Source organism: Hyperoodon ampullatus (assembly GCF_949752795.1).
Source record: "Hyperoodon ampullatus genome assembly, chromosome: 14".
Classification (NCBI taxonomy): domain Eukaryota; kingdom Metazoa; phylum Chordata; class Mammalia; order Artiodactyla; family Ziphiidae; genus Hyperoodon; species Hyperoodon ampullatus.
Window position 1 is genome coordinate 43,319,570 of NC_136927.1, and position 12,521 is coordinate 43,332,090.

Sequence of the window (12,521 nt, forward strand, 5' to 3'; positions counted from 1 at the left end):
TACTTTTCAGTGTAAAGAGGTAGACATAACTCATGAAGTACTTATATTATAAATGAAGACCTCAAACCATACCTATGAGGCCAACTTTGAGGGGAGAAAACAGCCACAGAGACTGGGTGACCTGGGTAGCACTTACAGAGCCAGAAAGGCATCTTTGGGCTGTACTGTTACACTGCCCCACCTTGGGAACCACGTAAAACTGAGCTGCGATCTCACTATTCTCCAAAGAGGAAACTATAAGCGGGTTAAGTTAGTTTAAAATTTTATTTTTTTTAATTTTTTTTAAATATTTTTATGTAATAAAAAGTAAAAGTCCTTGTCCAACCATCCTTGTGGGGCATGTGTCTCTCACGCAGGTCATTCAAGTTAATGGGGAAGAAAGAACAGGGGGCCCAAGTCTGAGGTTATAAATAATAGAAAATAAAAGATCTTCGTCTCCAGTCGGGGGGATAGATGAGAGGATGGAAGGGCAAGATGGGGTGGGGATGGGCAGGGGCACAGCAGGAACCCCCCACCCCCGCTGGACCCCGGCCCTACCCACTTTGAGGCCCTTCCCATTCAAGGTGCTTGGCAGGAATTCCCCCAGCTCCCCCCACCCCCGGGGGGAAAGGGGGATTGGGGGGCTGGGACTGGTCCGAGCTGCTGGGGGAAGAGACATAGGTCACTCTTCCCTCCACTCATGGAGGTCTCAGGTCGCGGCCAGGACAATCTTCAGTTCCCCGGGGGGTGGAAGGGGAGCTGCTGGGAGGGATGAGATTGAACTGGTTGGAGGGGAAAGAGAAGAGAGCAGGAGCATTAGAACCCAAGCAGCTGTCCCTGCATCCAGTGCCGTCCAGTGCGGGGTGTGGGGCAGTGCTGGTAGGAGCGCCTCCTCAAGGTGTCTCATGGGGCTGTCAGAAGCACAGATCAATCGCCGTTTCCCAGTGAGCCAGAGCCCTTCCTCATGTGCCCAGCTCAGCCCCCCACACCCCAGCCTGGCCCTGTCTGCTGCGCTGACCTTACCTCGGCTAAGTCAGGAGACAGTCGGGGTCACTGAGAGCTGGGGAGGCAGTGGGGAGGGGGGCTGCTGGATCACAACTGAGCGAGGACGGAGGGAAGCAAAGGACAGAGCCAGGAGCAAGCCCCTGGCGGCGGCGACTGTGGCTTCTGCCCACCCTACATACTTCACAGATAGGTGCAGGTCGGCAGGCGCCCTGTGGGACAGCCCTGCCTCCAAGACCCCTCACTCCCCACCCAGAACCCGTGCATCCTGCCCCACCTGCAGCCCATCAGCTCTTCCATGCCAAATTCCCCCAGCTAACGAGAACTCACGAATCCTGTCATCGGCTCCTCCTGGAAATCCAGGCGCCTGGCCAGGCTGCTCACCTTGGGGGTGTCCGATGTAGGGATAGGGTGAGGGTGTGGAAGCTGAGAGTGCAGGCACCCCACTCTGGGGCACCGCGCCTTGGGGGGGGCCCCCATGGCTCTGGGGTGGGTGCAGCAGCATCACCTGGGGCGGGTGGGGAGCCCCAGGGTGAGGGGGCGGGGCTGCTGTGATTCCAGTTTGGACATGGGCCTGCAGAGAACAAAAAGCAGCTGTGAGCACCTTTCAGACACAGGCTCTGAAAATCCCAGTGTCAGGAGCCTGAAGTGAAAGGTGCACCGAGGGTTCAGGTCCTCGTGGCAAGGCAGGTCACGTGGGCTCTTACCTGGGTAACATGGGCCATGTTGGTGAAGCCGTGGGGCAGCTGCTGGTGGGCGTGAATAGCATACACAGCGGCTGGCTGGGGGAAGCTGCTCTGAGGGGACTGCGCAGAAGGTCCCGGCGGCAGAGAAGGCGGCGTGCCTGTCAGGGCCCCTGGGTGGTACAGGTTCTGCTGTGGCTGTCCACTGCCCAGGTGTGGGGCCTGCCCCGCCTGGTGCTGTCAAGGAGAGGTGGAGAGTGAGTGCCACTTCCTCCTCCGGTCCTCAAGCCTACCACTTGCTGACCCCTGGTCCTCCCTCCCGGCTGGGGAATGACCCCTAGCTTATCCCTCTTGCAGCCACCCATTCCTGCCCCACCCACTTGGATCCCCCATGGCAGGCACCTGGACGGGACTGGGGGCTGCATGCTGGGACTGCGGCTGGCTCCCAGTAGGCGTGGTGGCCGGCTGCGGCTGGTGGGCATGGAGCTGCGTGGCATGGTGTGGATAGGACTGGTGAACAGTGGCTACAGCAGGAAAGGGGGAGAGAATCAGGGCTGAGCACACTGGAGGGGGCGGAGGAGCACAGCCTGGAGCGGGGAGGGTACAGAACTCACCATAAAGGGCTTGAGGGGTGGGCTGCTCTGCAGAAGGGTACTGAGGGGTGGAGGATGACACAATGGCCTGGGGATGGCTCCCCGACGTCAGCATGCGTGGGTTGCTTTGAAGCATGGGGGCAAACACCGGCTGGAGGAGCAAGGAGAGGAGCGGTCGGCACGGCGGAGGGCTCGGGAGGCATAGCCTGCTGCCAAGCACCCTGAGCACAGCGCTGCCCTGGTCTCATCACGACCACCCAGCTTCCCGTTCACAATAACCCTACTAAGTTTTTTTCCTTATAAAGTGTAGCACTACTAAGGCCCAGGGATCCGCTGCCTTGCACAGGTCTTACCAGAGCCAGGACTGAAGCCCATGTGGGACACCACCACCCAGAACTCTGCCTGCCTCCCCTGCCAGCTCCCGGCGTCTGGGAGGTGGAGAAGACAGGCTTTCTAAGAAGCGGGGGCTCTGCACCCCTCTCCTCCCGCGCCTCAGTCACCTGCGAGGGGTAGTGGGCCATGGGCTGCATCATGGCGGGCTGGCCTGGGAACTGCTGTGGATTGTAGGGGATGTAGGAAGAATAAGGTGTGGCAGCCACCAGAGGGGGGCCAGCAGCGGCGGCAGCCTGCATCATCGGGGGGGCTGAGGCTGGCTGGTGTTGGTCCGAGCGCTGGGGGGGCAGGGAGCCTGCCGGTGGGGGGAAAATAGTGCAGAGCTCAAGCTCCATCTGCCAGCAGGCACTAGGCAGTGCCACCGACTGCCCCTCCTGACCCTGCTCACCTTTTGCTCCCCGGTACTTGCCCTGCTGTCCAGGCACTGAGTTGGACACAGGATATGGATACATCTGAGGTGCCTTGGAACAAGAACATAGGTGAGACTGAACGACTTGCTTATAAATGCTCAGAACAGGTGTGACTCGGTCCCTCAGGTAGCCCAGCCAAACCTCTTACCCTGGGCCACCCAGTCTCTTCTCTCACCTGAACAGCTGGTCCCATGTGGATCTGAGGTATGTAGGAAATGTACTGTGGGCTATATAGCCCACTCTGGCCTGCTGTCAGCACCGGGATGGAGGGAGTTGAATGAGTCCGGGGCCCAGGAGAAGTTGGAGTACTGGTGGATTTATTCTGTGAGACAAAGGAGGACATGTATAAGCTATCTTAATGACTTTCGTACCACGCCCCCCGCCAATCAACAGCATCCGTGGAGTGCTGTGCGCCAAACACATCCTATGCTTTATCTTGGTTAAGCCTCACGTCAAACCCTATGAGATGAGCTTTCTCAAGTTACAGGCGAGGAAACTGAGACAGAGAGGTTAAGTGGCCTAAGATCACAAAGCTTGCAGGCACAGAGGATCACGCTGAGTCAGGGCCCGTGCTCCTAACTACCAGACTCTGTCACCTCTCGCTGCCTGACAGTCAGGTGCTCCTCCTCCAGTGCTCTAGCACCCTGCTCCCAAGTCTCCCTCATGGAAACCAAAGCCCACATTCCCTCATCCCATCTCACCACAGACAGCAGGGGCTTAGTGGGATTGAACTCCTTGGCATTAGGGTTCAATGTTGACTTCTTCACTTGTCTATGAGAGAAAAATAAAGTAAATCCTCACGGTTTCCCCTCATCACCCGATACCCACCCAGCTCCCCACCCCACTCACTCAGCAACAGGGCCCTCATCCTTGTCATCTCCCTTGATGAGGCCCACTGGGGGGCTACTGGTTTGGCTTGGGCAAGGCGGTGGGGGCTGATCCGGCCCTTCGGCGCCTCCTGCTGGTGGCAGGGGTGATTTGTCCTCCTTATCCGATATGGATTCTGTCTTGGAGGAAACAGGGGACCCCATGGGCTCTGAAGCCAAAAGACTATCAACCTCCTTCTCCTTCCCTTTGGCCTCCTCCTTTAGGATCCGGGGAGGAAAAGGATCCAGGCTGGTCTCAGGGGAGCTACTGGGCTGAAGCTGGAAGGAGAGAAACACATACACAACATACAGAGTACTGTCCAGTCCAGACCCCAAGCCCACCTTCCTTCCTTCATCTTTGCTTGCTCTCACCTCTTGGTGCCACCCAGTGCCTAGTCCATAAACCCCCTTCATCTCTATCCTAACATCCTAGCTCATTCCCACACTTTTCTCACCTTAAACTGGGCCCCAAATTTTCTCAGTTCTTCCAGTTGAAAGCGTTTCTGCTCGTTCTGAAGGCCAGGGACTATGAGAAATACCAAAAAAGAAAAAAATATACATTTCTTTTCTCGAAGGTGGCTACATAGCATCCCAAAGGACAAAGAAACCATGGAAAAAAAGAAGAGCTCTTTAGAACCCTTTAAGTTAGGATCAAAGGGCTGATACACATTATCTTTTTCTGAATTCCAACAACTTTCCTAACTGAAAGGCTGTCCTAATCCAAGGGGTATTAGACTCTGAAAAAAAAAAAAAAATCCTCACCTTTCCCTGCTATTCGGGACAGCTCCTGGGACTCCAGCGTTCTCCCAGGTTCCTTGGCTGGGAGTTCTTTTACTGAACAAGAAAGTAGAGATGCATAAAGGCCCTTCTCTCCAGAACCACACTTCCCACTGTCCACGGCGTTCAAGCAGGTGGCTCTTACCATCTGTGGGTGCCAGTGAGATCTTTGGAGAAGCTGGGGAAATGGAGCCTACTCCAGGATCCCCAACTGATGATGTCACGGGGATGGAAGCTGAAGAGGTCGGTACTGCTGAGCCGATGGGAGGCTCAGGACAGGAAGCTGAGATTGGGGCAGGGGCAGCTGACTTGGGAGAGCGTGGCGGGTACATCCGGCCTACTGGAAGAAAAGGGAGAGCGACGTGATAGTCACTGCTGGTCAATGAGCAATGGGTACCGGGGACTCACCAGAAACACCAAGAAAAGTTGATCCACAAGGTCACAAACCTAAATACTTAGAAGGGCAAGGCAGGTAAGGTAAGCAGGTAAAATGGCTTCATGGGTACCATGAAAGACTGGAATGCTGAAAGGGACAGGCATGACTCAATTCCAGCCAACCAGAGCTATGCAGCAAGACAGGTTCAGTGTTGGCAGAACTTTCTGTATTTCAAAAGAACGTTAGAAATTTCCTGTTTTCTCCCGTCTTAAAATGTTGGTAACTAATTTAAACAAAACACATCTGCCAGCCAGACACAACCCATGGATTGCCACGCTGGGATTTCTGCACGAAGGAAACTGAAAAATTATATACTAAAAAGCATAAATCCAAGCCTCCAAAACACCTTTCATCGTATCTTGAAACTGTCTCCCATCCCAGCATTCTAACAACTGACACATTTACATCCCTTCACAAATTTCTATCCATTTCTTCACATAACACCACTGGAATCTTACCTGCAGGAGGAGGTGGAACAGAAGCTTCTCCAGAAGGCCTGCTGCTGGGGGAAGACAGAGTCTTGGCACCTCTCAGAGGCCGCTGTGCCTTAGGGGACATGCGGGAAGGGCCTAATTTTTTTTTTTTTTTTTTTTTTTTAAAGATGGGAAAAAAGAGGCAGAGTTCCTGCTATTACATTACCATCAACACACCTTCCTTCTAACCCATCTAAATCCTTTTAATTGTCTTCCCCGCCTCCTTACCTTCCTGTTCCCTGCCCCCAACAAGTCTGCTTCATAACTCACCTCCATTGATACCGCGTGTCTCAGAACCTGGGCCAGGGCTGCTATTGTCAAGATGGTGAGGGCCACGAGGTGGCAAAGAGCTAAGGCCAGGCCGGCCACCCCGAGAACTACTGCATCGAACTCCTCCCCGGGGACCTTCCCGAACTCGTTGGGGTAGAGGGATATACTTTCCCTCCCTGGGGAGAGAGTTCAAATAACATTAAGTAGCCACAAAACACATTTTACAAAGATGAAGCCCTCCTCCTAAAGTCCGCCTCCTGCCTCAACACACACACACAACTACGCCTGGCTTTGGCTGTCTGCACTCTTTCACTTGACGAAATGTCCTGGTTATGTGTTCTGTGGCTCCAGGATTATGCCCTTATGCTGCATCAACTCCTGACCAGAACAAAGCAGCCAGTACTCCACAATCCTAACCCTCCTGACCTACAAGAAAGGTAGTATCACACTGTGGTTTAAGGTGCAGCTTTTATAAGACACTATACACTTTGGTTTCATTTTCATAAAGGGAAGAGTAGAAAAACATATGAATGAATATGCAGAGGAAAAAAGAACATGTATCAAAAAGCTGAAAAAACCTGTCCTTAATCCATAAGCTTTAGCCTTGTTACCTTGGACAAATTACCTAATGATTGTAGACTTCAGTCTCCTAAACCTAAGAACTGGGAATAACTATGTATTAACCTATATGGCTGTGAGGCTTCAACAAGAGTATACCGAGCTCTTGGCCCAAGCCCTGGCCCAAACGGTGAGCCCCACATGGACCAGCCACCCCTAGCAATCACCTAGATGCCAAGCTGGGGCTCTCTCGCCCTGAACCCTGTCGCTGAACCGCACTGTGCTTCTCCTCCTCGGTGCGCCCGTCATCGTTCTCCATGGCAATCCGCAGGCGGTACTGGGGGCTCGATTCAATCTCTCGAGCCAACTGGGCTGCACGCAGCTCCCGCTGACGAAATTCTTCTGAGTTGTCCTTCTCTAAGGGCACCCTGAGAGGACCACGACCATCCCAGTGCCACGGGACAAGAGGGGAAAAAGGGAAGACATTTCTATCAGTCCTATCACCAACTCAGATATGTAGGTGTTTAAACCCTTCAACAACTCGGCATGTATTGAACTGGCATCTAGGAGGGTCCCAGGCAGAGCAGCAAGGCCTATCTCTGAATCTGAGGGACACGTAGACACATATATAAATCTGTTAAGGTTTTAGAGGAAAAGTATGGACAAGAAAGCAGTTAATTCTACTCATGGAATCAAGGTTAAGAGAAAAGAGAAAACCTCTGCGGGAGCAGTTCACAGGCAGATCAGGAGTGGGGAGAGGGCAACTCAGCACCCAGAAAAGCACGTACAAAAGCTATGTTCCACCTAGAGACCCACCCGCCTTCTGCTGATGACCCCACACCTAAAGCTGTACCACGTGAGAAGCACCAAAAGACACTCACGTGTAAGAAGAGAGACTGCTGTCATAGGTGGTCTTTACGCCGTAGTTCTCCTCATTGAACTTGAACATTTCATTGGGGTCCCATCCATTGGACTAAAGGAAAAGGGAGAATGTTTTAAAACCCAGGAAGGAAAGCAACAACAACCTGTCTTTGTCATCCATCAGATTGAAAGATTAAAAATCTGACCAAATCAAGAGTGAAAAAAGGAACACAGCTGGTGGGAATGTCAACTAGTACCACGGACTGTAGTACAAACCGGCAATATCTAGCAAAAGAGAAGTCTTTAAGACCTAACATCCATTTCCAGGTTTATATCCCAGGGAAATTCTGGCACATGTACATGGGGATACATATTCTAACAATTCACTAAGGTGCTATTTTTAATACCAAAAATAATGGCCAAACAAACACCAATCAGTAAGGAAAGGGATAAATACAATTTGTTGTGTATACATACATGTACATGTATATAAATAGGACAATACACAACAGTTAAGAACAATGACTAGATCCACAGACCAACATGAAAAATTCAAAATCTATAAGCAAGAAAAGTAAATTTTAGACAAATTAATGCAGTGAAATAACAGTGCACTCACTAATGAGCAACTTTAAATGGTCACGGTAGTTGTTTTGAGAAAGGAAAATGGGCCTACACAGTACTCAATCTCATCTTTTTTTTTTTTTTTTTTTCCCAGGCTGGAAAGAAACTGACTTGAAGCAAAGGTTAACAGTTGTCAATCACAGATGATGGAAGAACAGGTATTTTTGTTTTGTTATTTTCTGTACTTTTCCATTGGAATCTAACTGCCATCAACAAGCAATAGTAAAAGAGATCCCCCCGCCCACCCCAGCAACTCTTGGTTCCAAGAATTATGTCGTGTCAACAACCCACATTCTGGCAGCAGAGCTCCCCAGCTCTCAGGTTCTCGGGGAAGGAGACTGTACCATGTCAGACTCCAGGTCGTAGTCATCGCTGTTGCTGTCGCCCCCCTCCCAGCGCTGAAGCACCTTCTCTTTGTGCTCCCCATTCACCTTCGAGTTCATGGCAATGGCTGAATCAGTGAACTTGTCTGTGAGGGCAGATTGAAGATCAGGAGTCAGGTGATATTTCACAGCCTTCTTTCCAACACCCCTCCCACCACGGGAGTAAAGAAAAGTTTCTGTGTGTCAGAGTTTGGGGGGTGGGGGCAAGGGGTGGGGTGCAGCATAAAAAGCCTCATTCTAAGAGTTCAAAAGGAGCAAGGAGTTGAAAACAAAGCAAGGGAAGTATGAAGAACCACAACACAGGCTGGAATTCATTCCACTGTATCTTAGACATTAAGACGTATTCTCAAGAAGAAAAATCTAGCCATCTTCCTCAGAAATAAAGGAAGATGGTAAAGAGGGGGAGGGAGGAGGAGAAACAAGTCATCACGTTCTCTGCCCTCTACTCAAGAAGTGGGTCTGACATAACACCCTGGCCCAAAAAAATACCTTTAGTAGCATAATTGAAGTCAACATTTCGGAAGTGGACAAGCATGACATCACTTGGCTTAAATACCATGGTGTCCACAATGTCTTCCCGACGAGGGCCACCTGCTGGCTCCAATGCTTTCCGATGCACAGCGTCTACTGCCAGTTCAAACTACAAAAGTCCCATTTCCCAACACCCAAGGGTCAGTATCAAGAAATGTGAAGACAAAAATATGACTACTTTTGTTTTACCCTTTCTAAACTTTCCCCAACACCACATTCTCACGTGCACTGTCTTCTCAACACCAGCCACAGGACTTAGCCAAAGTCCCAAACTTAAAAATTCACATCTTTAAAGTTGAGCATTTTAACATCAAAGTACCGAGCCCTCAAATCTCAAACCCATATCTCTTAAGTGCACGCAGCACTATTCCGGCACAGGCCTACAAAAATGAGTACAGCCACAATGCTGACCAACACCACTCAATTTATATCTGCAATGAGCCTATTTCATTCTCCTCCTCTTCCTCCCATGTAACTCCAAAGCTAAGCTAATTTGAATACACTGACCTTTGAGCTCAGTGTCTTGAAGATACCTTCATAGGTGGTACCATTCTTTACCTTTACATCACAAGTGGAGCCCTGAAAGGGGGGGCGGGTAAGAAGAGTGCCTCTAGCAAACTTATGCATTACATTCCTCAACCTAGGGGTTAGGTACCCACTTACCACAACAGCTGTAAGGAAATGCAGCATTCTGGAATTGTTGTAGACACCCTCAAACACCTGTCAGTAACACAGGAGAGGGACAAATAAAGGAACAGCCAGTCACCATCTCACCTTCCTTCAAAATGTCCACATTCCACTCACACCCACCTTGTACGTGCTGGGCCCCTTGCACTTCGGAACCCATCTAACTATTTCTGCACCTAATCTGCCCTATATCCCCACATATACATCTTTTACGTCTCTGTACCTTAGGCGGGGGGGGGGGGGGGAGGCACTCACCGGTGACTGTGGGGGTCCCTTTCCTGTGCTTTGTCCCCTGTAAGAGAAAGAAATGAGAAACAAGTTATTTAAATATGTTCAATCCCTCTTATACAACTGATTTCAAAGAACTTGGTATGCTAGAGCCAGATACCATGTTTAAATGATCATTTAGGGTACAAACCAATTAATCAACAAGATTTTCAAATTCTCACTTTATAGAGGAAGAAACACAGGCATTAAAAGCCATTTTCTCCAAATGCCAGTCAATCATCAACGGCTGTCAATTGCTTTAAGAGCCAATTCAACACAACCGTTTCACTTTCTGCAAGAGGGCCAGGGCTGCATGCTTCCAAAAGACAAATGCTACAATATTCGACAACAAATAACCCACCCCCGATGTAAAGGTGGAAACTCAGAGAGGGCAGATTTGGAACTACCTAGCTCAGGCATATTATTTCCGAAACAGAAAAGACCATCATTTTTACGTCCTAAACCCTGGAGGGTGGGGGTACTCCCTCTACAATCCACCCTTCTCGACTTCTTTACTCATTCAGCCTGTTACCCACTCTGGGAGGGGTCACCTATCGCCCGGTAACCCTGCTCCTCGCTGGGTGATGTAACCAGCGGTTGAAGAGGGCGATCAGGGGGGCCGTTGGCGGGGCTGGGGGACAGCGCAGCCGCAAAACCTATCCACCGGGAAGCCTCGCCCGGTCTGCGCCTGCGCACTAAAGCCCACAGGCCTCCTCCAACCCCCCCCACCCCGCGATCAGAACCCACTGCGCCTGCGTGTACCTCCACTCTCAATTCCATACACCCACACACAGAAGAAACCGAGTGGGGTGTCCACCACTCATCCAAGAACACCAGGCGATCCCGTCCACGCACACTCCCAGCAGCTGCCCTATATGTTACCCGGGGTTGGAGAATGGCCGGGTCATAAGACAGAGCATCCGCGCACACGTAGGGGAAGAGCGCGCGCGCGCGCTGGAGGTTCCCGACCCGCAGTCCTCCCAGCTTCGTCCCTCCTTCCGTCCCCCCGCCCAGCCTGCTCCCCTCCTACTGGCCAGACTGGGAAGGGGGAGGTAGCAACTCGCTCCCAAGTCCCTCCCTCCCCATTGGCCAAACTGTGGGCCGCGCGCCCCCCTCCATTGGCTACGGCCAAGGACCCCTTCCCACAGCTGACTCCCCATTGGCTGAAGCCGGGGACCGCCAGACCCTTCGTGGTAATGGAGCCGGGGACCCCGATCACCTCTTCACCCCCCCCAAACTCCTCGTTCCGACGCCGCTGGCAGGATGCGCCCTGCCTGCCCTTAAAGCCCAGGTCCCGAGCCCTGACTAGGCTCGCAGAGCTGAACACGGTCCCTAAATGCCCCGGTGGCCATCCGGGGACCCTTTACCTCCAACCTGTTTGGACCTGAGGGGCCCAACCCCAGCTTCACGGGGTTTCCCCACTCCCCCTGGCGCCCCTCAAAGGTGGCCAGGCTGGAAGTCCGCCTCGCGCGGTGTCTCAGCCACCTCGGCTCCAGCGAGGTGGAAACCCACCCATCCTCACCTGGCGCTACCGATGGCCGCTGCCCCTGGCCTCTCCTGATGTTGCTGCTGCTGCGGCGGCGGCGCCAAGATGCCCTCAGCTCCCCGGCGGAGCCCGCTCCCGGCAGCGGCTGCAGGCCCCAAGCAGGGGGAAGCAGCGGCGGGAGGCCCTGGGGGAGCCGAGGTGGAGGCCAGGGGCCCCGGGAGGCCGCCGTTGGGAGGGCTGGTGCCCCCGGGAGGCCGGCGGGCCACGGCCTGTTGCGTGGGGGGCGGCTGCTGGGGCTGGGAGGTCTGTTGTGGCGGCTGAGGCTTCAACATGATGGCAGCGTCCGGAAGGGGAATTAGGGGGAAGGGAGGGAGAGAGGAAGCCGGGGCTGGGCCCCCGCCGGAGAGCGCGGGAAACGACGGGGACTGGGAAGCTAGGGACCCGCCGTTGGCGGGCGGGGGCGAGCCCCGCGGTGTCAGGGGTGGAGAGAGAAGACCGCGGTGCGAGGAAGCACCGCGAGGCGGAAGGGGAGGGGGTCTCGCGGGCCGGAGGAAAGCGAGAGGGCGCGAGCCGGCTTGGCGCGCGTGCGCGTCGCCGGGGAAAGGGGAGGGGGAAGAGCGCCCGGGCGGGAGCTCCCGAAGGGGGAGGAGGGAGCGGCGGCGCGAGCTGTCCGCGCGCACCGGGGCGTTTAGCTCCGGGCGGGAGAGGCGAGAATAAAAAAAGGTGAATCTCGCGCCCCTCGCCTTTGGAGTTGGGAAAGAGCAGCGCGGGCGCTCACGCGCGCCAAGGACTTATGGTCTCTAGGTCTCAAGGAGCCCGGAAGGCTGCCGACCGCTGTCGCTTCACAATGAGCGTGTGAAGCGCTGGGGGTGGAGCCGAAAAAGCAGAGAGGAAGGAAGAGCCGGCCGCCCCGCCTAGGCCGCCGGCGTAGCGTCGGGATACCTCCGCAGTCGTGTGAGAAGTCACGACGAAGGGTGCAGTTCTTCCGCCATTTGGGGGCCCATGGGCGGAGTCTTGAGTGCAAAAAGAAATCCCGCGACTAGACCAGGGACTTATCCTAGGCTTGTGGTACGTTGCATGGGGACCTTATCTGCTTTATATAAAAGACTGATAGGCATTAAAGTTATCAGTTTGAGTATACTGATCTTTGGGGATAAATCTATGCCTAATTCTAAATTATTTTAATGATTTTCAACCTAATGGTTTCTCCATGCCCTAGGATGAACCCTTAAACTGTAGTAA

The 12,521-nt window shown here is 53.2% G+C and overlaps 1 protein-coding gene across 20 annotated transcripts; it reads right to left on the minus strand.

Annotated features, from left to right (window-relative positions):
• Positions 1–250: 250 nt before the first annotated feature.
• ATXN2L (ataxin 2 like) lies at positions 251–11,611 on the minus strand (the record flags this gene model as incomplete). 20 transcript variants are annotated; one of them, XM_079718865.1, is made up of 24 exons in its annotated part: positions 251–761; positions 1,003–1,039; positions 1,366–1,555; positions 1,689–1,901; positions 2,067–2,188; positions 2,279–2,408; positions 2,758–2,945; positions 3,039–3,111; positions 3,236–3,382; positions 3,762–3,831; positions 3,910–4,205; positions 4,382–4,452; positions 4,689–4,760; positions 4,849–5,043; positions 5,598–5,708; positions 5,883–6,058; positions 6,668–6,868; positions 7,322–7,413; positions 8,270–8,394; positions 8,798–8,948; positions 9,347–9,418; positions 9,503–9,559; positions 9,782–9,818; positions 11,316–11,611. In XM_079718865.1, 23 exons carry the CDS (start codon positions 11,609–11,611, stop codon positions 1,008–1,010), a joined length of 3,117 nt encoding a protein of 1,038 aa, XP_079574991.1. The 20 variants fall into 20 exon arrangements, with proteins under 20 accessions (XP_079574991.1, XP_079574993.1, XP_079574997.1 ...); XM_079718867.1 differs by lacking the exon at positions 1,003–1,039 and having other exon boundaries at positions 4,849–4,986; XM_079718871.1 differs by lacking the exons at positions 1,003–1,039; positions 1,366–1,555 and adding an exon at positions 1,312–1,365 and having other exon boundaries at positions 251–738.
• Between the last annotated feature and the right edge of the window lie 910 nt (positions 11,612–12,521).